The following is a 22,541-nucleotide window of genomic DNA, read 5'->3' on the forward strand; positions in this document are numbered from 1 at the left end:
GTCCTTCAGCCCAGCAGATGCTCTCCTGCACCAGGAACAGCCATCAGGCACATCTCCAGCAGCAGCTTGTAGGGGTTTTCGTTCTCCATATATGAGCTCGGAAACAACATCTGCAATTCCTTTGAGATTCCCAGCTGCTCTTTGTAGTGTGTCCTGGAAGCAATGAGACTTTAGTAATTCAGAACAATTTGGACATTAGGCTTCCTAATGGGCCACAAAACATTTATTAATAATTGCAACCATTAATGCACTTTTGACTTCGGAAGTAGAGAAAAAAAATGAGTGAGATTCCAGCTCCCAGCCCAGATCCCACACACCTTGCTTGTGAAGTGAGGGTTCCTGCTGAAATCAGGTACCACTGAAGCTGACGGCGTAGCAGTAGTCTATGGCTTGATGTCACCTATTTGTGTAAGTGGTTTGCAGTGTCCTGCACCTGTAACCTTCTGATTTCAGTGGGGCTTATAGAGACGACGGACTCCCTCTGCCTGGAATTGCTTGCAAGACCCAGACTGGTGTGAGCAGCTCCCTCATGTACCTGCCTTTACTGCAACGGGGAGCTGCCATGATGGGAGGTGATTGGGGAGCTGCAATGGTGGGAGGTGATTGAGGAGCTGCAGTGGTGGGAGGTGACCGGGGAGCTGCAGTGGTGGGAGGTGATTGAGGTGCTGCAATGGTGGGAGGTGACTGAGGAGCTGCAATGGTGGGAGGTGATTGGGGAGCTGCAGTGGTGGGAGGCGATTGAGGAGCTGCAATGGTGGGAGGTGATTGGGGAGCTGCCATGGTGGGAGGTGATTGGGGAGCTGCAGTGGTGGGAGGTGATTGAGGAGCTGCAGTGGTGGGAGGTGACCGGGGAGCTGCAGTGGTGGGAGGTGATTGAGGAGCTGCAGTGGTGGGAGGTGACCGGGGAGCTGCAGTGGTGGGAGGTGATTGAGGAGCTGCAGTGGTGGGAGGTGACCGGGGAGCTGCAGTGGTGGGAGGTGATTGAGGAGCTGCAATGGTGGCAGGTGACTGGGGAGCTGCCATGGTGGGAGGTGACTGGGGAGCTGCCATGGTGGGAGGTGGTCAGGGAGCTGCAGTCATGGGAGGTGATTGGGGAGCTGCCATCGGATGCATTGAAAAAAAGTCCTTTATTTGGAAAACTTACTTTGATAAAAGAACATCTAGGTGCTGGAAATGCTGGAGTTTGCCTCGGAGCAGAGGTCAGTCCCTAGAGGTGGTTTCATCGCCCATCAGCCCACTCATCAGAGACGGACCACAGTGCTGGAGGCAGCAGACCCCAGGACACGGGAGATACCTCGGGTGGATGGATGGCACTCGCTCACAGCCGGGTTGTCTCTTTTCCTCCCAGCCCAGAGGAATGAAGGGGTGCAGAGCTCCAAGGGTGCTCGTTAAGTGCAAGTTGGAAAAATCTGTCTCTGCCTCTTACAGCAGGATTTAACGAAAGAAATGGAATAATGCACTTTGCTCTGACTATGAACACTGATAAACTAGTTCAGAAAATGGATCATCCAATCATGGTATTAAGATTAAGAAAGCTCTGTCATACGTAACCGGAGAGGGTTATAGAGCAGGTAAACGAGCAGAGAAAAGAGCTGTATGCAGAAATCCGTGCGAGTTTCCATCCTAAATCAATATTCCTTTATGTTCCCAAGCAGCAGTACTTACCTACAAACATGCTAAGAAGTTATTTGCAATAACTGATTCAAATCTTTACGTACAGGGCACGCTGATGTACTGAAATTATAAAACTATACCCAGAAAAAGCATTCAGAATTAGGCAGACACAAAATATTCAGGCAGGCTGTTCCAAAATTCGCAGGAATGTAATAGCTTTGTTAGGCATCCAAAATAACATGAGTCACTAGCAAATTTACACCACTGACTCAGAAGAAACAAATTACATTTTCTGATAAAAGATAAGCTATCAGCTTGAAGGAATAAAAGTGCAAATATATATATAAGGTTTAGCACTTCCTTCTGGTTTCTTATCTCATGAATGGCTTGATGTTAACAGACTGTTCCTCCGAGGTTAAGCCCACATCTAAAACTCCACCACAGGAACATTATTTATCAGCTTTTGTTCTAAGTTCCCATGGAGGCCAAGAACTAATTGTCATGAAAAATAGAGTTTCCAGCAGAGCCTGAACCTGTGTTGACAGCCGTCTTTCCGGAAAACCTGATTACTGGCATAGCTGTTCTGTCTCTCTGCTTCTGCCTTCCTGTTCAGAAGCAATACATCAGTATTACCTGTGGAAACGCTAAAGACACAGAAAATTGCATTTATTGGAATTATTTGCAGCATATATTGTTACTGTAAAGTTTGAGATCCCTTAGGTGGGTTACGTTGTTCACTTTAGGAGATACAAATTCTTCCTCAATAAAATGCTTTAATTTTAGAGCTATTCTACGATGAGGCTTTACCTGCACAGACAGACAGAGAGCAGCACTATACCAGGGCAGGAACAGAGTCCTCTCAGATGGTGCGCCTGCTGACTTGATGAATCCCAAATCAGCTGTTCAGTGCGTGTTCACTTCTCTTAACTCTCTCATGGCAAGCAAACCAAGCTTAGACCACCACACAGCGTGTCAACCCAACCAGTGTGCTACAGGCAAGTCACAGCTCTTGATGTGCTCCTTCAGCTGGGGCAAATTTTGAGTTTTAATGAAAAGTTTCTTACAATGAATATGATTCATAATAAACGACTGGCTGTTAACAGGGTTTGCACAGCTCTGAAGGTAGTTTTGAAAAGATGCTATAAGGCCTTTGTTTGAATGAATGTACACATGTTGAAAAGGCTGCTGTGTTGTCAGGCAGCAAAAAAATTTTGCATAATGTGGACCATGTAAAAAAGCTTATCTTTTATTAATGAGTCTGTTGATGTCAATGGAGCTTATTTTTGTAGCAATTAAATTTAACTTGAATTTTCTTGTTTCAGGACCAGAGCAAAGGAATGCCTCTGTTGTTCCAAAACAGAAACCACAGCCTACTGGGAATGCAAAAATCCACACTGTCTTTTTCAACCATGGGTGCTTGCTTCTACACATGGCACGAGGTGACAGAAGCTGTACAGATGATGATTTTTCCTTCTGGTGCTGTTTTTCCACTAAAGCATCATTAACTCTTCACAAATACGTGGCTCATAATTCCAGTCTTACAACTGAACGTTATCTTTCCGGTCTAACTCAATTGGTGTATTTATCCTTTCTAACTCTTGCTGTCACCTGAGTAGAAATGTGATGACACTGAGCATACCTGGTGGAGTAGAATCATCTGCCACTGCCAGCCAGGACTGCAACATGAAAAGTCCCAGCAGAGAAAAGATAACTCCTAATTGTACTCCTCCACCCAAGAGACCCTGGGTATAATATCAGTTCTGTCATAGTTTAGAAACAGCTGGAAAAGTAGAGGAATTTTCTTTTTCTTGACCTTTTTTTTTCTGCATTCTCTTTTTCTTGTGAAGTTTGCCTTGTAAACAAAAATTAATCTGTCTTGTGCATTCCTGCTGAAAGGGCCCCATCCATCTTTTAATTCTGCACCAAAAATTCTGCACTGACGCATGCAGGAGATTTGCAGTGCTGAGTCTCTAGAGCATAAAGCCAGCAGGTATCGCCTCACTCTCAAAACCAAGATAAGGTGAAGGGAACATACGCGGGTTGGAAAACAGCTACGGAAGGAGGTTTAGAGGGGCACGAGGAGCGAGGGGCACAATCAGAGGGAATTTCCCTTATTCCTGATTTATCAGTCTCATTAAGCACCTCTTAGAGCAACGGTGCTAATATTGCCTATTTAAAATTTACAAGAAAATCATACGTAAGAATCATACTGATGGCATCATCAGACACTAACCAGAAGGTTAAATGAGCTCTGCGGGATGGACTGGCACACTTGTGCCTCAGAGAACATGAGGTCTGCAGAGCACTGCCGTGCCCAAACCCACCACGCACAGCTCTGTGGAGTGGGTATTTTACATCAGCGAATGACGGTGATTTTGCCAGTCAGGCTCCCACTGATTAGTGTCAGGTTTTTATTGCCTGACAGGCAAGCAAACCCCAGGCACAACAGCACTGCTCTCCAGACTCTGAGGAACATCACTCATTTAGCACTGGCATCCTTGGCTCCTTCTCACATTGCCATCAGCCTACATCTGTCATCACTGTGTAAGCAGAGGCAACCAAGCCGGCGAGTGTTTCGCCACTCCACGTAGAATACTGTTGTTTTTATTTGCACCTTCTCATTTTACCTCATTCAAGTTCCCAGACATTCATGTTTTTGCTTGCTTCCTTTATGAAACAGATAAAGTTTGGCAGTAACCAGCCATGGGCAGTCTTGCCAAGTCCCCAGAAGCTTGTCTTTTATGTCTGGTTACGATTCAAAGATGTTTTTTTTTCTTCTGAAGTGCCTCTCTAAACCAACTGCCTGCTTTGGACTCCACATCTAGTCTGTGCATCACCTGTGCTAACAAACAGGATATCTTTGGACACTTCTCAAAGTATTTAAAGACCACTGCAGTATAGTTCACAAAGACCACAAACAACTAATTACATCTATTATCTAACATAAAAAAGGCATTTGTTTACTAAATCTGGTTTTGCAGAAGAATTTCTAACATGCTGGGTTTTGTACTACCTGTGACCTAAAAGCACTACAGTTAGTACATTACTATGTTCTTCCTTGCTAGGAATGAGGGCCAAATTACAGGCTAATTTAGAGCTCCCTAACTTTGACTCTAACAGAAGAAAGGATGAGTGGGAAGACAGTGTCTTAAACGCTCAGAAGGAGGACTGAAAATTAAATCACAGTATCCTTTTCACTGCTGGGGAACTTCCACCACTTTGTTTATATGTATTTTCAATTATAGCACTGGCTAGCTCCATTCAGGTAAAATCTCCAAGGGAGACTGATGGGATTTAATAGAAAAGAAATTAACCCTGAATTACAGGGTATAATGCTCATAATCCGTCTTTTGGCATGGAGTTGAGCCGGGAAGTTAAGGGTAAGCCTTTGACCAGATGTCTACTGTTCTCCCACTAGATCCTTACAGTAAGCACCCAGTTCAGACAGAGAGAAGTAACAAGATGTTACTGCACCGGAGCCATCACTACTTCATCAGTGTAGTGGATAATACACAGCTTATATGGCCCTGAAGACCCCAACGGAGGAAGAGGAGTTTATGAGGACAAAGAAGAAAGGATGTAATTTGGAAAATAAAAGGAAAACATACACTGAGAAGGGAATGGATGCTATTTTGTCAGGACACAGAGCAGGGTGGATGAAGCAAATACAAAATCAGGAAAAGTCTTGCCTTCTGAAAGAATAAGCAAAGAAAGTTTTTTTTAATTTTGCAATTTTTTTCTATCTTTATTTAATTTCAAAGGCTCCATTACTGATTCTCTCTTCAGGACTTGGTAAGCTGGCTGAAAAGATAGGCATTTTGGTTTTGTACTACAGGAATAAATTCCTATCACAAGAAAGCCCTTACTCACAATGGAATTGTTTTTCTTTCATCTTGTCTTCTGAGGCATCTTTGAGATGGTTATCAATAAACAACGGACAGTACCTGGCACCTGGCTAAAGAGTCTGTTACCTACTTTTCCTTTCATCAGTCGGTGAAAAAACCTGCACAAACTACATACAACAGTGCCAGCAGAAGAAAATACCACTTATTTCACTGAGACAGATGCATACTGCTAAATATAGATTTTACAGAACTGTTGGTTTCTAAGTTCATAGGACTCATTCCCACTGCTTCTCAGCGGCTCTTTCTCATCCTCCATGTCATTGTCTTTCACCTGTGCAAAATAGGCAGGAGAAGCTTTGCATTCATAGTGCCTGTCGAGAGATTTCAGGTGGATCAACATATGAAGAGCATAGGCAAGAACCAGCAGCAGAATCAGCGACATAACCAATCCCATAAGTATTGCTGGAGAGAAAAAGGATGCGCAGTCTTTTGCGTAGGCAAAATGTCCTTCTTGAATGTTAAAACCTTGAATCTACAAAGAGAACAAAAGAGCTCCTATTAAATAAAGTATTTGCTGTCTTGGTTACAAACAACTTCATGAATTTGCTCCTGATGTCAATAAGAATTTTTAATTTAGTATCCGCTTATTGCAAAATTGTTTCTGTCAATGCTAGCTGGAGTTAATGCTCAGAGTTTATCCAGGTCAGTCTTCTAGAAACCGCCAGTTATTGTAATCCCCTTCACTCTGCTGCCCAAAGGATTTGCAGTTGTGTTTTAAACAAAATCCTCTATGATCACTCTTGATAGCCCAGTAATATTTAATCGTAAGCATGGTACCTGTCAAGTTAACGGTGCATTTCCAGCATCATTTGTTGAGAATCAACAAGGTCTCTGTTTCAAACCGCATAAACTTCAACACAACAAACAAGGAAATACTCTCAATTGCCTACCCTAATATTAGATTTTTCCCACCACATCCAAGTGTATATGGTATATGGCAGCAAATCAGCTAAACTACATGAAGTTGCATTCAACTGTGGACAATACCAGTAAGTCTTACTTGTGGCTTCAGTTCTAACTTGAAGTTTACCACACTGGTATTCAGGGAATTGACTGTCTGCTCCACTAAATCGGTCCGTGGGCATTGATCACATGGTGAGAAAAGGGGGATCAGCTTTCCCCCTCAATCCCCTTTTTCAGTTATTCATGCCCTATGACTTAGGTGTTTAAAAGCAAGACATCCTAGCCCCGTTATCTTAGGCTTCCTTACTGCCAAACACAGAAAAATAGGCACTTTCAGAAGATGATTAATCTCATCCTAAAATAAGGATTTAAGATGAGTCAGGGGAATTATCCACTGGCTTTAGAGGCAGGCTGGGGTGACTATAATCAGGGCACAGGGTTAAAATTACTAGGCATCAAAATTTAAGTGAGACGAATCCCATACTCGGTGACTGATGCTGCTACTGACGCCGGGTTTAAGAGCCCAGCTCAGAGAGATGTAACACTGAAAGTTAAATTGACTCCTCACACTAAAGAGAAACCCAAGCAAGAGATGACAGAAAATCTATATAGCCTTTCATTTCCTTTGACAGGAAGATAAGTATAATAATTTAAGTCTTCATTTCTATTTCAAGTTCCGTGGAGATCCTGTAAACTACGTGGAAGGCCATTACACTTTCTTGGCAACGAAGTGCAAAATTTCCCATCAGTCTACCTGTGGGATCCATTTCGCTTATTCCGCGACATTACCTGGAAATCAATAAAAGTGACTTCCCAAAGCTTTGAAAGATCATTTGCAGAGCTGGGTATGAGGAGTGCATCGTATCTCTGCAAGCTGCTCACGTGTTCACAGTGGTAGGAGTAACTTGCTGGTGCATGTATTCTGGTAGCATTAAATGTCGCTTGTATGGAGTGGTTGTAAAGAAGTTGCAGTCTGTGTAAACTGAACCAGTTCTGAACAGACAGCTGGTAATAGCTGGTTGTTAATAAGAATCTGAAAATATTGGATGGGAAGAAAGATGAGTAAGAAAGCAAGTCTAACTAAGAGCTGGAACTACTAAATTCACATGTTTAACAATCTTAGAAGGCACACTGGTATTACCAGAGTTTCATCCATTTATATCTGTGTTAGCTCTAGCTCCTTCTATTGAGTCTGGAAAATTATTTGAGTTTCTTCATTGTTGTAGCTGAAGGAGATTGCTGCTCTCCCACATAGTGAGAGGAGAGGTGAAGGATTTTTCCTAAATCATTGAGAAAAATCTATATGTAACATTGGTTTTGTACTTCCATCCAAGATATAGAAAAATATTGAGATATGCTGTTTTCTTCGATTGCCAAGAAGGAAATATAAAGTAGGTCACAGTCTGATGCTTGAGCAGCCCACACTATCAGTTCTTGCGGCAAAATTCCCAGACAAAAATGTAGCTAATTAGCAAGGTTTAGCAAAAATCTCAGACATGGGAAGATTCTATGCAAAACAGATTACCCGAACTTTTCTCATGAATAGAAAAGTGAACATAGAAGAAGAAATGACTTAATAAAACAAGGCAGGCAAATGACAGACCTATTAAATGCAGGTGTCTTGATTATACAATCAACAGTTCTATCACATTATTTTTGCTTACACAAATTCTCCTAAAACAAACTGCACAATGGATATTAACATGCAATTATCTTCTTTATTGTATAAACTTACCGAATAACAAGTCCCTTTAGATTGCCAATGTCACCAAACTTCAGAGAAAGCCTAGGTCAAAAAGCAAGTAAGATCAGGCTAGATAAAAACTTCAGAAATGTTAAGAGAAAAAAGCAGTTCAAAAGATTAAGCATAGCTATACATCGAGCCTTTTGCTCACTGTACCTTTGAAATCAGTGGGAAAAAAAACTGAAAGGATTAAATCTTCCTGCAGTGAAATCCAGTAGTTCAGCTGTTAATTTGAAGGAGGCTTGGACTATCCAGAAAGAACAGAACTGCACACTCAACTTTCAACACAACTCAATTCCACTGCTTCCAACACCGGCTGGCAATTAGATTCATTTGACCTGTGTTCTCCTTCCCACGCCAGGGTATCTTAGTCATGAATCACCTCTGTATGTCATTAGAAAGTGTAAACAGACACATTATTCTCATCTTTTTAGATACTAGAGCATAACAAATGCAGATGACATTTGAGTTCAAATTTCATACCTGTGCATCACTACAGCAATATAAATACACCGACTGTGAGGTAACTCTGCAAACCTTATCTGCAGTGAGCATGGGCACCAGGTTAATTGTAAACTAATGCATATTCTACTATCCTTCTACCATCTCTGGAACTAATGCATTCTAGCACTGTATGATTAAGTGCTATGTATTTTTTTGGCTTAACAATATTATTTTCCCTCTTAAAACCTGCATAAAAGATTCTCACTGTTGACATAACATTTTCAGACTAAGCTAGAGACAAAACATAGTGAAAACCAAGCAGCATCAGAAAGACTTTTGAACCTAAAACTGAAGAAAATTTTAAGAAAAAACAGCTAGCCCTATGATTTCATACGAGTTCTAGACTTCTTGTACCTTGACTAACATTGGTTCAATAAGCCAGGACACTGAATCTAGAGTATCCCTTGCTTCATTAGAAAGGGAAATCACAGACAGTTGAGGATTAGACACAGGCAAATACAGAATTAAACTCAGTGGCCTGATCCAGAAGTTGGTGCATTAAAAAAAAACCCACAGGTTGGACTATTACATTCGTATAGCAAATACATGTAAGTTCAGTGCCAAATATTTTTTCCTGGCTCCGGCTACTTTGCATTGATCAGACAGTACAAAGCAGCTTGAAAGCTGACCTAAAGCCACAACAGATATCATCTTAACAGAGAAGGATGGAGAAGTGAGAAGTTTAAGGGACTTTTCTGGGATGAGAAAAACTGAGCAATGCATCATGTGAGCACTCAGCCATCAACTGGCATAATTTAGGTCAGTCCTCAACCTTGAGATTACAGAGCAACATTCAAGCCAGTTTTTCCCTTTCTTCTCTGCCGCAGTCAAATGCAGGTCGACTGAAAATCTAACCAAGACTTGTATTTGGCAATTACACTAAATCTAATCCTGATTTATGAGCCGAGATTATCCATTTTCCTACCTGTAGAGCATGATTTCTACATACAAGGACTTGGATCAGTACTTAGATGCTGTCAGTGGCAATGAATGAATGGATACTTGAAACATGCAGTTTCTAATGACTGAGACTTGGAATCTAGCAGAGATGCCACAGATCTGTTCATGCAATCTGTCAAATGACCTGACAAACCCCTCCTAGCAAATGTTCAGAATAAGCTAGGCCCTTCTTGGTTAGGATTCTGGAGCACATTCAAAGGGCAGGAGTCAGTGGGACTAGCCTTTCTCAGTGTATCCCAAATATGCAAAGTATAGAACATGCAAGAAAGCATAACCATTGGGAAGGGGTAGCATTTTCCCCTGTCCCTCCACAGAATGGAGGAGAAAAGGCTCAGTAGTCACAGTATATTTCTTGACCCCAGCAAAAAAATGCCAGCCTCAGCTTCAAACTAAGCATCAAGGTCCTGCCTGCCTTTAGCAGCTGTGTCCCTAGTTCAAGGCTACTCAGAAAACTATGGGAGAAACAAAGAGAAAGGCAGAATGCATGGCAGATTAGATGGCATTGGACCTACCGATTTTGAGATCAAACCTCAGATATTGCGAAACACTGATAAAAAGGCATGTCAAGAGTATGCTGTAGAATAGTTCTGCTTCCTGACTCTTCCTGAAGCTTTTTAAATGAATAACGTGTTCTATAAACTCTGAAATATCTTTCAACATAACGCATCAAGCAGAATATACAGCCCTGTGGTGGGCTGACTGCAGCTAGCAGCTAAGACCCATGCAGCTGCTCACTCACTCTGACTCCTCCCTGCCCAGAATGACAGGGGAGAGAATAAAAAGAGTAAAAGAGAGAGAACTCATGAGTCAAGATAGTTCAGTAAGTGAAGGAAAAAGGACAAAAAAAAAAGACCAAAGTTTTGCAAGGGCAATCACTGACTGCCTCCCATGAGCGGACTGATGCCCAGCGAATCTCCGAGCAATGGCCACCCTGGAAGACACAACCCTGACTCACTTCTTCTTCCTTCACCCCAGTGTTTATTGCTGAGCATGACGTTATATGTCAGGGAATATAACTTTGGCCAACTCGGGTCAGCTGTCCAGGCACTGTCCCCTTCCAGCCTCCCACCAACCTCACCCTACTCACTGCGGGGGCAGTGACAAACAGAGAAAGCCTGGATGCTATGCAAACATTACTCAGCAAGACCCAAAACACTCGTGTGTCGTCAACATCGGTTTAGCCACAAATCCAAAACACAAGAGAATTACCTCCCTCCCAGCCAGAGCCAAGACAAGTCCTAATTTCTCAGAACTCTGTATTTACAGAATGAAGCATCCGCTACTGTAACCAGACTACAGAGGTACCTGTGACAGGTAGTCAGAGTAGCCTGCTCAAATCCAGCAGTCTCCAAAAAGCAGCTCCAGTAGGAGTTTGCAGTCCACCACTGCACCGTCTTTCTGATTTTTCAGGCTTTATGAACAACTATAAAACTATACTTTGCTTTTTGAAACCCTTACTTTTGCACGAGTGTATTTTCTATTAGGTTACAATCATTACTAACAAGACTATTTCTGAATTGCAGACCAGAAGAGAAGAAAGAATGTTTGTTATTACTTCTTATTTTTAAAATAATGTTATTCCATTCTCTACCTCTGCCTGCAAAACACAGTGCTGGATTAGTTCACATGCTGATGACATAAAATTCAGACTGCCTTATTGAATACTGTGATAGCACAGGCAGAAAACCTGGCTTCTTTTTCAACTGCACTTTCAGTTTTCTTGTAACCTCACTAAAATTTCTGTGCACCTTGGGTTATTCTTCACAGATGTATAATGAGAAAGAGACAACACCTACTTTCTGTGGAAACATCTTTAGATGCACAGGTGAAATGTTGTATAGGAGCTAAATGAAACTGCTGGTTTTGATCATGTTATTTTTATCCTTGTGTGCCATTACACATTTAAACACCATTTATGGGGTAGACTCAACGCTCATGTTCAGCACACGCACAGTTAGGTATTCACCTCCTAACTTTTAGACTCTTGCCTACCAGAGTGGAGTCAATGACCTGGTATTAGACATGAAGCCAGCCAGCACACTACACGGAGGGACAGAAGTGGTCAGGTACATGACAAAGGAAATAAAGAAAACTACATGCCTTTCTAGTATAGCCATGGGATTGAAGGATTTTGGATCCAGTTAGGTTAATATATAGCTCTCACTCGGGTTTAGCAGGAGCAAAGCTGCTAAACGCTGTTCATGCTGAAGAAATTCATGACAGACTGGGATGTAGAGTTCAGGTTTTTGGAGACTCTTCAGGTCACATGCAAACCTGTACTGAATGCACTCTTTGGCTTCAGCAGCTCACGGATCACATCCTGGGTCTTGGATCTACCTGTCTCTGTTTCTAAAAACATGTCTGCATCTTGTACCAATGGTTTACATTATTGCTGGCACACATCCTATGAAGGGATGTGTCATGTACAGCCAGTCCCTAAGCCCCCATATTCAGCATAGGATCCACTATTCAATCTCCCAAGCAGCTATGTAAAACAGCTGGCAACTAAAAAGATCAACAGCTTCAGCCTCATAGGCACTAAGAGCAAAACTGGCTGGCCGCAAGGACTGACCACACCACTGCAAGAGATGAAGACAGCTACGTACATCTATGTGCCCCATGAAAGACCAGTCTGAAAGTATATAACCCATGCTGCCCTGCCGCCTGCAACCTCAGGACATTACAGGAAGGAGCTTGCCCCTGGGGCCCTACACCACATAATACAACGTCTTTTCTCCTTCATTATGTATTTACTAGGCTTGTTATGTGGTACTAGTTCCATTGGCAGAGTAGAATGCCACCTTACATTGCACTGTCTTCACTGCAGTTTGAATCTCCAACATCCACTGTTGCATGGACACCAAATGTCTTCTCCGTCAAATCCAGCTGCGTGTGGTTTTCAAACTTAATCATGATCCTCTTGGCCCAGAACAGAATGCAGGGGATGCCATTAACTGTGACGTTGAGAGGGCTGTAGTGGCTGTGGGTGAACGGCCTCCAGGATGCTCTTTCCCACTGTCCTTTGCTGCTCAAGTTGTAGCTGACAACCTGATGGACCACATAAAAGATCAGTATCAGAAGACGTGTATTTCAGGAGTTACTCTGTGTCCTACCAGAATAAATGAGGCCAGCACTTGGAGAGCATCTCTGGAGCCAGCTCTCAGCCACAGAAGTACTGAACTGAGGAAGCACAGAAACTTCTGTCTAACCCCTTCCCACCATGTGAATGGCACCATACAGCCTCTAGCTCCAGCACAACTGGCCAGAGAGCCAATATAAGTTATACTTATTCTACTAGGGTAGAATCCCTGGGCAAACACATTCTTAGCATGCTCCCATCTCACTGTAGAGCTGCCCAATATAAAAAATTGAAGCAAAGATAGAAACACAAGGTGGTCACTCTAGCAGAAGAGACTCTAGGATATGTGTAAGAATTACTTCAACACTCTAAAGAGGACTCAGCTTTGGTCAAGGACACAGCCTAGCTGTGCACAGCCTAGCTGAAAGCACACTAGGCAGCTGTCCAGCTGAAAGAAATGTCCAAGTCTACAACTACCTGCAGGCAGTTTGGGTCCTGATGGTTTTAAAATAGGAAAAATGCCTGGTGCAGAAGAGGATGGCTCAAGTATGGATCATTGCCTTTACAAAATCAATTGTTCACAAGATTGAAACCTGGAGACTGCAGCTTCCATGTCATCTGTAGCCATTAGAAAAATACTACCCCTTCCAAGCCAAATTTCACAGCAAAGGGAGGACAATTTGGCTGTCAGGCAATTTAATTTGAGACAGTGAGTTAGGGCTCAGAAAGGACTTCAAAATTTAACTGTCATTTCCATATTTCAAACTAAAATTTCTAGATAACAACCCTTTTCCATCTCTATATATGTCCTATCTGAATATGATAACATACACATTTTTATATATGTTTTGCACGTCACATGATTAAGTAAATTCAAATCATGTACAAACAAGAGAGGTACTCTGAGCCCCAGTCATAAACAGCATCTTACCAGGCTCCATAAGGGACGTGGTTAAGCCCCAAAGCTTTGTCGTGGCTTAAAGACAGATTTTTTTTTTTCTCTTCAGATTAGCGAATCACGTCTCCCAGCTCAGGCCCCGAAAGACCCCTTTTGATACTTGACCTTACATGTGCCACAAGACTGCTTTAGGATTTAAATTAGTAAGTACTCACAGCAACAAGCTGAAAGCAAGGTAAATCATGGTCAGAAAAAGCAATGCAACAGCCAGCAAGAAACATTGACTATACCTGTCGTTTGTATAAACAATAAGGCTGTCTTCTCAGAAGTCCAGATGAGAGAGATTTAATCAACAGATTATTTACACTACATTGTATCATTTGCAGGGTTTTTGATAAGGAAGCCTTTTATGCTCAGTTTTTGCTAACACCTACAGGCTGGACTCACGGAAAACTCCCACTAAATTTAAACAATCAGCAGTTTTGCTTCAGCTATTCTTTTAGGACTAAGTGATATAAGCAAAATACTTGCCGCAGCAGTCAAATGGCACTGTGCAGAATATGGGTTATAGGATTTGGTTCGTCCAGTAAGACCCTGTGCCCAAACCCACTGCCAGTCAGCACCAGCGACAGCAACTGAAGTCTCATCTCCCTTCTCAGAAAAGCAGAAAATATCTTGTACAGCAGGTGGTGAAATCAATGATTTAGACAGATTTGTTGGCTATTTCTTGTAAACAACATATTATTTAATTCAATAATGCAAACTAAAAGATCTCATGCTATGAAAAAACTTCACAGTTCCAGTTCCTTCGAACATTACCTGTGTAATTGCTACTTGATTGACATTAAATTTTGGCTTCACACCACCATCGTAACGTCGACCTGCAGAAGAAAGTGTGTTATTAGCCTACAAAGAAAACATCCAACCATTTATAAAAGCATAATCTTGCATGTTCTCATGCAAACAATAGTTATCCCTGCACGAAATGTGTATTTCAGAATAACTGATTTTGGTTTGGAAAGTATTCGGCTTGGTGCAAATACTGCCTTCAACACATCCATTTTCTAGTTTACCTTACTCATACAACGAGGTTTCTCTTCTTTTCATTGAACATCTTGCCATCCTTACTGGGAAGAACTCCAGTGCCCAAAACTGACAGGATTCAGCCTATACGTGTATTTATTCATCCCAAACACACTTAACAAAAGTTTCTACTTTCTTTATACAGCAAACTCTGTTGTCAAAGGGTGTGTGTTGAACTACATGGCAAAAGTGTGTAACTATGGGTGTGAATTTCTTTCCCTGCACTAGCCAGAGATGGGAAGGTGTGACAAATAACCTGATGGCCTGACTGCTTGCCAGGAGAGTGAAGTTTCACAGATGACAGAACATTTCATGGACACTTTCACAGCTCCATCCATCAAACATTTAACTCTCTTTCTATTCGGTTTAAAAAAAAAAATAGTGAATATTTCTTTCTTCCCCATTGTCAGACATATGTCAGAGTCAGTCAGTAAATGATTATTTTAACCAGGCAAAGCCTTTAAAAGGTATTTTTTAAAGAGGGATATGCTTTAACAACACGTTTGATAGAAGAGTCACTAATGCAAACAGAAGCAACATCTGTGAATTAAGACCTTTTACAGCCACACTAACAGAGCCAGTATTCCGTCATTCAGCCCACTGAAAAAAAAGCCTTACCATTTCTTTGCGGAGAATCTTCATCTGAAAACGCACGTGAACTAGAAGAGAGGAGAAAAATATTTAGTGTACAGCATCTGGATTTAAACTCTGCAGCAAGTTTACTGGGGAGAGCTCCTGCTCCTGCTTCATTCAATAAAGCATTCAAAACACAACTCAGATCCTTGGTTGGTTAATGTCACACGAACAGGGCAAATTAATCCCAAAGCCAGTGTACCCAGGCTAAAAATGCCTCATTTCCAGAGATCCCTCGGGGGGATCAGCCCCACCAGGCATTCCCATGTCCTCACCATATTGACTCAAGGCTTCATTACCCCTCTTGTCCCTTTCCATGGGACATCAGTTCTGGGTTAGAGACTGAACGAGTTCCAGCCCACAAGCAGGTGAACACAAGGACAGCGCTACACCATCCTCAGCCCCCAGTGAGGGTCAGAAGGAACATGTTGAATTCCTCCAGGACAGAGCAAATGCACTGGGCTAGTATGCCTTAAGCCCAGATGTACAGCCACCTAAAGACAGCTCCTGAACGGTCGCAGGCAATCGCAAATCCCATGGAAGTCAGCTGCAAGGTAGGAGCAAGTGAAACACACCTCAAGTAACAGCTACCAGGCTCGTGAAATTTTCAGCCTTTGATTTTCTTCTTTGGTATCATTTAGGGGTAAGACTTCAGCTGGTGTATGATCGGCTCTCCTGAACTAGAGAATAAAGCCTGGTAGATTCATGTACATCACCAGAAGACCTACAAGACCAAACAAAGCCCAAGAAACCAGGCTCTCCCTTAGGACCAGACTCCACTCCTTTAGTCACAGGAACACCTCCCTGCCCCCTCCACAACACGGCAGGTTCCTTGGGACCTGCAGCCCCCTACAGTCCATTGATCTACTGATCTAATGACACGTGTTCACTTCTCACGTCTGCTGCCAGCGCTTCCCAGCAGGTGAACACATCAGCCCTCCTGCACTCACGGTTGAGTATCGTCCCACAGAGACTCTGTACACCCTGCCCTGCTTTTGCCCACACAGTGCCTCCCAGGCCGTAAGCAATGGTGGGGCCAGAGCTGCCTCACAGCCACTCCACACGAAAATACACTTCCATCTTCTCTTTGTTAGCAATGGGGAAGAAAACTCACCCACACAAAGCAGATCAGCAGGCACTTCTTTATTGCAGCGCTGGGGACGCGGGGGATAGCTCCTCCGTATGTGTCCAACCAGATATTAAAACCCGCCAGGTTTCACACACTAAGTCACTATTACATAAATTCTTGTACATAAAAACGCATACTATGCTCACCTTAATTTTAACCTTTACAACGATTGGTTCTGTTAATTATAACCTCATCAATATTCTTATTCTAAAGCAATCATTGGTTAGTTCTGCTCTACTGATTGGAAACTATCCCTGATATTCAAATCAGGATGGGAAGGGGAAGGGGGTTTCCAAGCAGCACAACTGGTGTTCGTGATGGTCTCCTTAGTTTCTTAAACAAACATAGAAAACTCCAGTATTTTCCTGGTGAGGTTTCTCTGGTTATCAATTTCAAACCTAACAGTTACCTGTTTCAAACCTAACAGTGCCTATGGTCCCCTGTCTTAAATCTGACTCTTCTATATGATCAAATCTTGATTATTTTATCAAGAGTATTTGCAACATTTTCTTGCCTTGTTTCTTACCCGTTTTCCAACCCACCACAAAAGCAAAACACTTGAAAACATATACGCAAACATCAGCACATAAGGACTAGGAATAAAAGCAGTTTTCAGTATTTATATGTAAATTATACCATAAGTATTTGAATCGCAGGGTCAAGCCTTGGCCTCTCTGGGGAGCCCTTGGAACAGCTGGGTGAACCCACTCCCCAACGGACTCCCTGGGTAGAGGGATCTGTGTTATCCACTAGCACGTACTGTAGGAGTGATCCCAACCTAACTTCCATCGCAGCATCATTCACGGCAGATAAATATGAGTCTGAACAATGTAACGCCAACAAAGGAGAAACATGGGATGGCTTAGAGCCTGCCTTGCTTGCTGCCATGCCCATGCAGCTCTGGCAGTCAGGGAGTTTGATCACACTGAACCTGGCTCGCCTGAAACCCGTGGCAGTGTTACCAGCTCCAGCAAAGCCCAGATCTCACATGCAATGTCTTGTTTACACTTGAGGTTCAGGAGGGCAGCAGGCTCTTTCTTCTGACCAGTGTCTCTCCAGCAAGAATACCCTTTCGCAGGCATACTCGCTCCTGCCACAAATAGATCGGTTGTGTCCCCTTGCAAGCTCCTCAAACCCAGAAGGCAAAACAGACAAATGTGAAGCGGAGTCTGTATTCCAGCTTGTCACTTTGCCGCCAAACACCAGGTCTGATGAGCAGCTTTGCTCCACACCATCGGGCAGGCTGCTCAGTCCCTTCAGCAACCAGGGCAATAGAGCAGAAGGCAGTCTCCAGAGAAAACGTTATGCAGCACAAAAAGATGGCTAGGCTCTGCAGCACCGCAGCGGTGACTGTGATCTGAGCTGAAAGGACCTTAAAAAGATCTTCAGTTCTAAGAAGTCTGATGCAGGTAACACTGTCTAAAATCAATCTGGCAGTTTTATTTACATATAGTGAGACCAGCTTTCTCCTCAGTCGTAGCTGTTAAGTCCCAGTGACTTCCACGAGGCTGTGCACTTTCAGAGTGGGTCCCATTTTCTCCCACCATCCTCTGGGTGCCAGGGTTAGTGCTGGCCTGAGGTCTCCAAGCCACTCGAAGCTACGGCTAAAGCGGACCAACCCTTGTCTTCTTGCTCAGGCAAAACTCTCTCTCAGGTTGTTTAACGATCAGGAGCATGCATTTTGTGATTGGATGCAGCCTTATTTTTCTTTCCTAGTCTTCCTTTATGACAGATTGTGCCTTCAGGCTGGAAAGGCAATTTTGCAGCATTTTTTTAATCATAATAGCTACAAAAATGAGGCACACCAAAAGGAAATTAAATTATTTTGTTACGCTAACTTTAGTTATATTTAGTTGTACCCATATATATTTAGTTATGCTTAGTTATCCTTTTAGCTCCTCCCTATACACATTATTAAAAGCTCATAGCCCATTACTCCAGTTGGGAAATCACCATGCTGCAGTGTGCAGACTAAAACATTGGGATGAGAGGAGACTGGCATAAAATTGAGTAATTAATTGCATTCCCTCACTGGACTGGAAAGGTTTTTATGTTGTTCTGGGAAGAGGAAGGGTTATTTTTGCTTTCATGATTGCCAATTAAAAAAAAATAAGTCATCACTTAGCTTCCCATCTGGGATAAGGCTAATACCATGGTCGTGTCAATTAAATTGCCTTGAGGAATGCTAATTGATAGGCAACATCAAGCCCTGAGGAGAGCGTGCACTGAATGTACGAGGCACAACTCATTGCAAACGCCCCTGTGGGGTTACATCCTGAGCAGAATGGTTATAACCAGCCTCCACGCAGCCTGCGGGCGCAGGTTGGGAGCTCGTGACAATGCCATTCGACTCCTCTCCATCACGTGTGAAACCACAGCAATGAGCAGCCATGCCGCTCCAGAAGAAATGTCACATTTCTGCTCTCAGCATGAAGATACTCAAATATAGATGAATGTGCACAGCTAATGAAATATGCATGCTTTCATGAGGAACGCAGTGGAGAGAGTGACCTGAGAACCACTGCTAAGTACCACAGCATGACAAATGTGATCAGCCACGTGGCAGGCACACTTGGGAGGCAGGCGGAGGCATGCAAGTGAAGTAACCCCACCTAGGTACTCCCGTTCGTTACTCTGTTTATTAGTAATGCAGGCTGCCTCCTTTCTTCCTGCACAAGGCTGCCTTTGACACTCATAACCCTGACGTATCACAGAAGCGTGTCACCTGTGACAGGAACGTGTGGCCTTCAATAGCCATGTGGCTGTGAGATCAGCAGCCTTTCCAATCAAAAGGCAACCTGAGGAATTCACAGGTGATCTCTGGCAGCAAGGCTGAGCCCTCAGCTGGAGCATGTTTCATAGAACAAAAGCATTATAAGAAGAAACGGGAAAATAGCAACACATTAAAAACATGTATTCCCTTTTTTATATAAAAATGTTAAGTACATCTGTAAGAGACAGGAAACTAGCTAGCACTACACCTGCCTTCTCCACTGCCTGCAAAACGATCAGCAGCAGCTAGACCTGAAATCAGTGAGAGCAAATAATTTTTAGCACACTGAATCAGAGATTAGACTTTTAAATTTATCATTTTTTTCAGCCACTCTGCCCTAAAACTTCAAATTCAGTTGCACACATGGTATATGTTTTGTGGACTAATATTTTTCCTTACCAATTAATACATAACTAGCCCAGATACACCCAGATGTATGTTGTATGTTGAATTTACCATACCAAGTATGTCAGGAGCCCACAAGAAATTGGATTAGCCCTAATTCAAAGCACTGGGATTACTAATCACTACGTAAAACCCAATTAAATAAGATTATAAGTATAAAGAAGTGTAAATTCCCTCTTATCGGATGACATTATCCATCTACATAAGATAACCAAGTCTACCTTGTTTGTCTGAAAAAGTTTATATAGGCTCCAGCCCTTGAAGGCTTTCAGGTCAGCAGTCTTTTGTCCACTCAGATGAGCCATGCGAGTAAGCCTGGCACTCAACAGTGATTTGAGTGTGGAGGCCATAGACTGTTTTCACTAGTTTGCAACTAGTTTCAATTAATTTATGAAGCATTTAATTGGAAAATAACATGTGAACCTTCAAACGCACTAAAAACAAAAGTTATGATGAAAGGTAATGAATGCTTTCTGAGCACCTCGTAGTAATGAACTGGTTGCAGTCCCAGGGACATTCGTCATAAGTAATTTCAATTAAGTTATTAAAATTATAAATGTGTAAGCCTGGGAGCCCAGATTCAGGGCAAAAGCTAGTTCCTTCTAAGAAACATCCTAACAAAAAATGTTATTAGAGTTTTAAATGTATCTATTTAAGTTCTACCATTATGAAATATCCACAAAGCCCATGACCCCTACAGTTTTTAAATTTTAAGTATTTTGTGTCATATTTGTAGCCTCATGTGTGATTTGACACAGGGAAACAGATTTACGTACTTATTTTACAATATCCTGAGCACTGAGGTTTGATCTGCACTTTAATGGATGTCCAGTAAGAACTGGATCAGAATGACAAGATACTCAAGCATTCATTTTTAATACAAAAAAAGAAGAAACGGAGCTCATAGAACTTCGAGCAGATTAACACTGTGCAGGTACGACCCCACCTCACTGAATGCAAAGGCAAAATCCCCATTCAATTCACTGGCATCAAGATTGCAAAATCATTTCTTAATATTTATTAGAATAAAGTTCCTGTAATGCTCCTCTGCATGCTCTCTCCCAGATTTTAATGTGATTGCAGAAAAGTGCAATTATACTAAGAAGACACTAACAAATCTGAAAGCTGGCAGAGAACAGCAAGCAAGCTATTTAAATGAAAACATATTGTAGTATTTATTGGTAACTGACTACCAGATCTCTTACTACAAGCTTAAGCAAATCACCACATGTCCTTCTTCCCTTAATGCACAGATTTTACTGCCAGCTGTGATCTTCATCAGCATATTTGATCTGTGTGTTATTAGTGACTTTGGGGCACGACTCATCTAATGTAGTTTAGACTGTTTTCACTTTTGTAATGCTTGGCTCTAGAAAGCCCTCTTTTTCCCCTGCTATGATTTGGGCTTCCTATTTATATTTCATTAGGGAATGAAATACCACTATAAACAACGATAAATCCAAATCTCTCGTAATTTTATAAGTTTAATACTTCTTTGCAATATTGAATTCATGCTTCAAATATTCATTCTACATAAGCAGATTATTTTAGCACCTATGATTCTTGGAGTAGTTTTCACACCCTTGCTATTATTCTATTTAAAACTTTGTTTTTACAGAACAGGGAAAGTCAGTGTGAGAGTCATTAAAATGTAATGAAATATAAGACAGATGCCCAGAAAACACTCATTTAAAAACCATTTCTAGTATTGTTTATAAAATTGTTTTAAAGTTACATTTTTAATGCACTGTACTCTTCAAAATAACTCATTTCTGTATTAGCCGCAGGTGTTTTCAAACCCGAAAAGACAATTAAAACCACATCCTGGCATTCTACATTGCGATCGAATCCACTTCCACAAGCACAAATGACCAAATCACAACATTTAAAACAGGCACTCAACTCCACCAGCAGAGTCTGTGGACACGCACTCGGTTACTGACCTGCCAGCCGCTGTCGCGATCATTTGCTCCACAGACACTGCGAATCCCACATAGAGAAAAAGCAGCAGGAAACGAAGGGCAGCGCTTCTGTCCATTGAGAAGAGAGCCAGTCCCTCCACACCCAGCACATCTGCTCCTCTGGTCCAGCGGGGTGCCGGGCGCTCTGGCTGGCAGCGTGACAGGCAGCAGATCCAGCCAATTGCGGGAGGGATTCGCCACTCCATCGCTGCACCGCTACCCACGGGAGAAATCCTTCGTGTGCACAGATCTGTTCTGACGGCGGGCACCTACCGCCGGCACGTTCCAGCTGCCTCGTGAATTAAAGATCACACCTTCTGGGGAAATTGTACCAGGATGTGAGCTGTTTGTTAAGGAAGAAAGAAATGAAATCAGATGGTCTCTCCAGGCTCTAAAATCACACTGAAGAGCACTTCTTATCTGTGCTCAACCCTAACCTTAAAGAAAGGTGAAGGTGCTGTTTCCAAACACCTCTGAGATTTCTCCTTCTGTATGACAGCCAAAGAATTACATGTATTTTGAAGTCTTATAATACCTTCAGAGTAACAGTATTATCCCCATTTTACAGATGTGAAAGCAGACATAGCAAACTTAGAAGTCAAGTATTTGGAAGTAGTTTCCTTTCTTCAGCACTAATTCAGTTTGTGCGTGTCCAGCTGCCTGGCTCAATTGTTTTTATACTTACAGATAACTCTAAAACAGACCACAGTGGTTAAAACACCCACAGAATTACAGTGCCTCTGTTTCTGGACTGTCAGACCCAGACACCAAGGTGCATACACACCGCTGTTAATATGGCGGGTTGGTTCTGGGATGGGTCATTCTCAAAAGGTACATGGGTGGCAGCCACTGACACCTCTGCTGCAGACCCTCTGTCCTCATCAGCTTTCTCAAAATATACATCAGCTGTGCTTGTGATAGCAAAGAATAGGGGAAGGCACAGGAGCTGA

At 42.4% G+C, this 22,541-nt stretch overlaps 1 protein-coding gene across 1 annotated transcript; it reads right to left on the minus strand.

Moving 5' to 3' along the window:
• Positions 1–5,688: 5,688 nt before the first annotated feature.
• Positions 5,689–21,668, minus strand: LOC137676856 (V-type proton ATPase subunit S1-like protein). Its single transcript, XM_068423926.1, has 7 exons — positions 21,574–21,668; positions 15,309–15,349; positions 14,427–14,488; positions 12,437–12,678; positions 8,158–8,208; positions 7,212–7,455; positions 5,689–5,991 (listed from the first exon to the last, which is right to left on the minus strand). The coding sequence occupies exons 1-7, from the start codon at positions 21,666–21,668 to the stop codon at positions 5,689–5,691; spliced, it is 1,038 nt and encodes a 345-aa protein (XP_068280027.1).
• Positions 21,669–22,541: the final 873 nt, after the last annotated feature.

The sequence above is a fragment of the Nyctibius grandis genome, chromosome Z (genome assembly GCF_013368605.1).
Source record: "Nyctibius grandis isolate bNycGra1 chromosome Z, bNycGra1.pri, whole genome shotgun sequence".
NCBI classification, from domain to species: domain Eukaryota; kingdom Metazoa; phylum Chordata; class Aves; order Nyctibiiformes; family Nyctibiidae; genus Nyctibius; species Nyctibius grandis.

What these genes read in the sequence shown, in the direction of transcription:
- LOC137676856 (XM_068423926.1), bottom strand. Translation starts at nt 21,668, where the DNA reads ATGGACAGAAGCGCTGCCCTTCGTTTCCTGCTGCTTTTTCTCTATGTG. An exon ending in AGATTCTCCGCAAAGAAATG is followed by an intron (nt 14,489 to 15,308) that starts GTAAGGCTTTTT and finishes TTTCTTCTGCAG; the next exon opens with GTCGACGTTACGATGGTGGT. An exon ending in CTAAAGGGACTTGTTATTCG is followed by an intron (nt 7,456 to 8,157) that starts GTAAGTTTATAC and finishes CAATATTTTCAG; the next exon opens with ATTCTTATTAACAACCAGCT.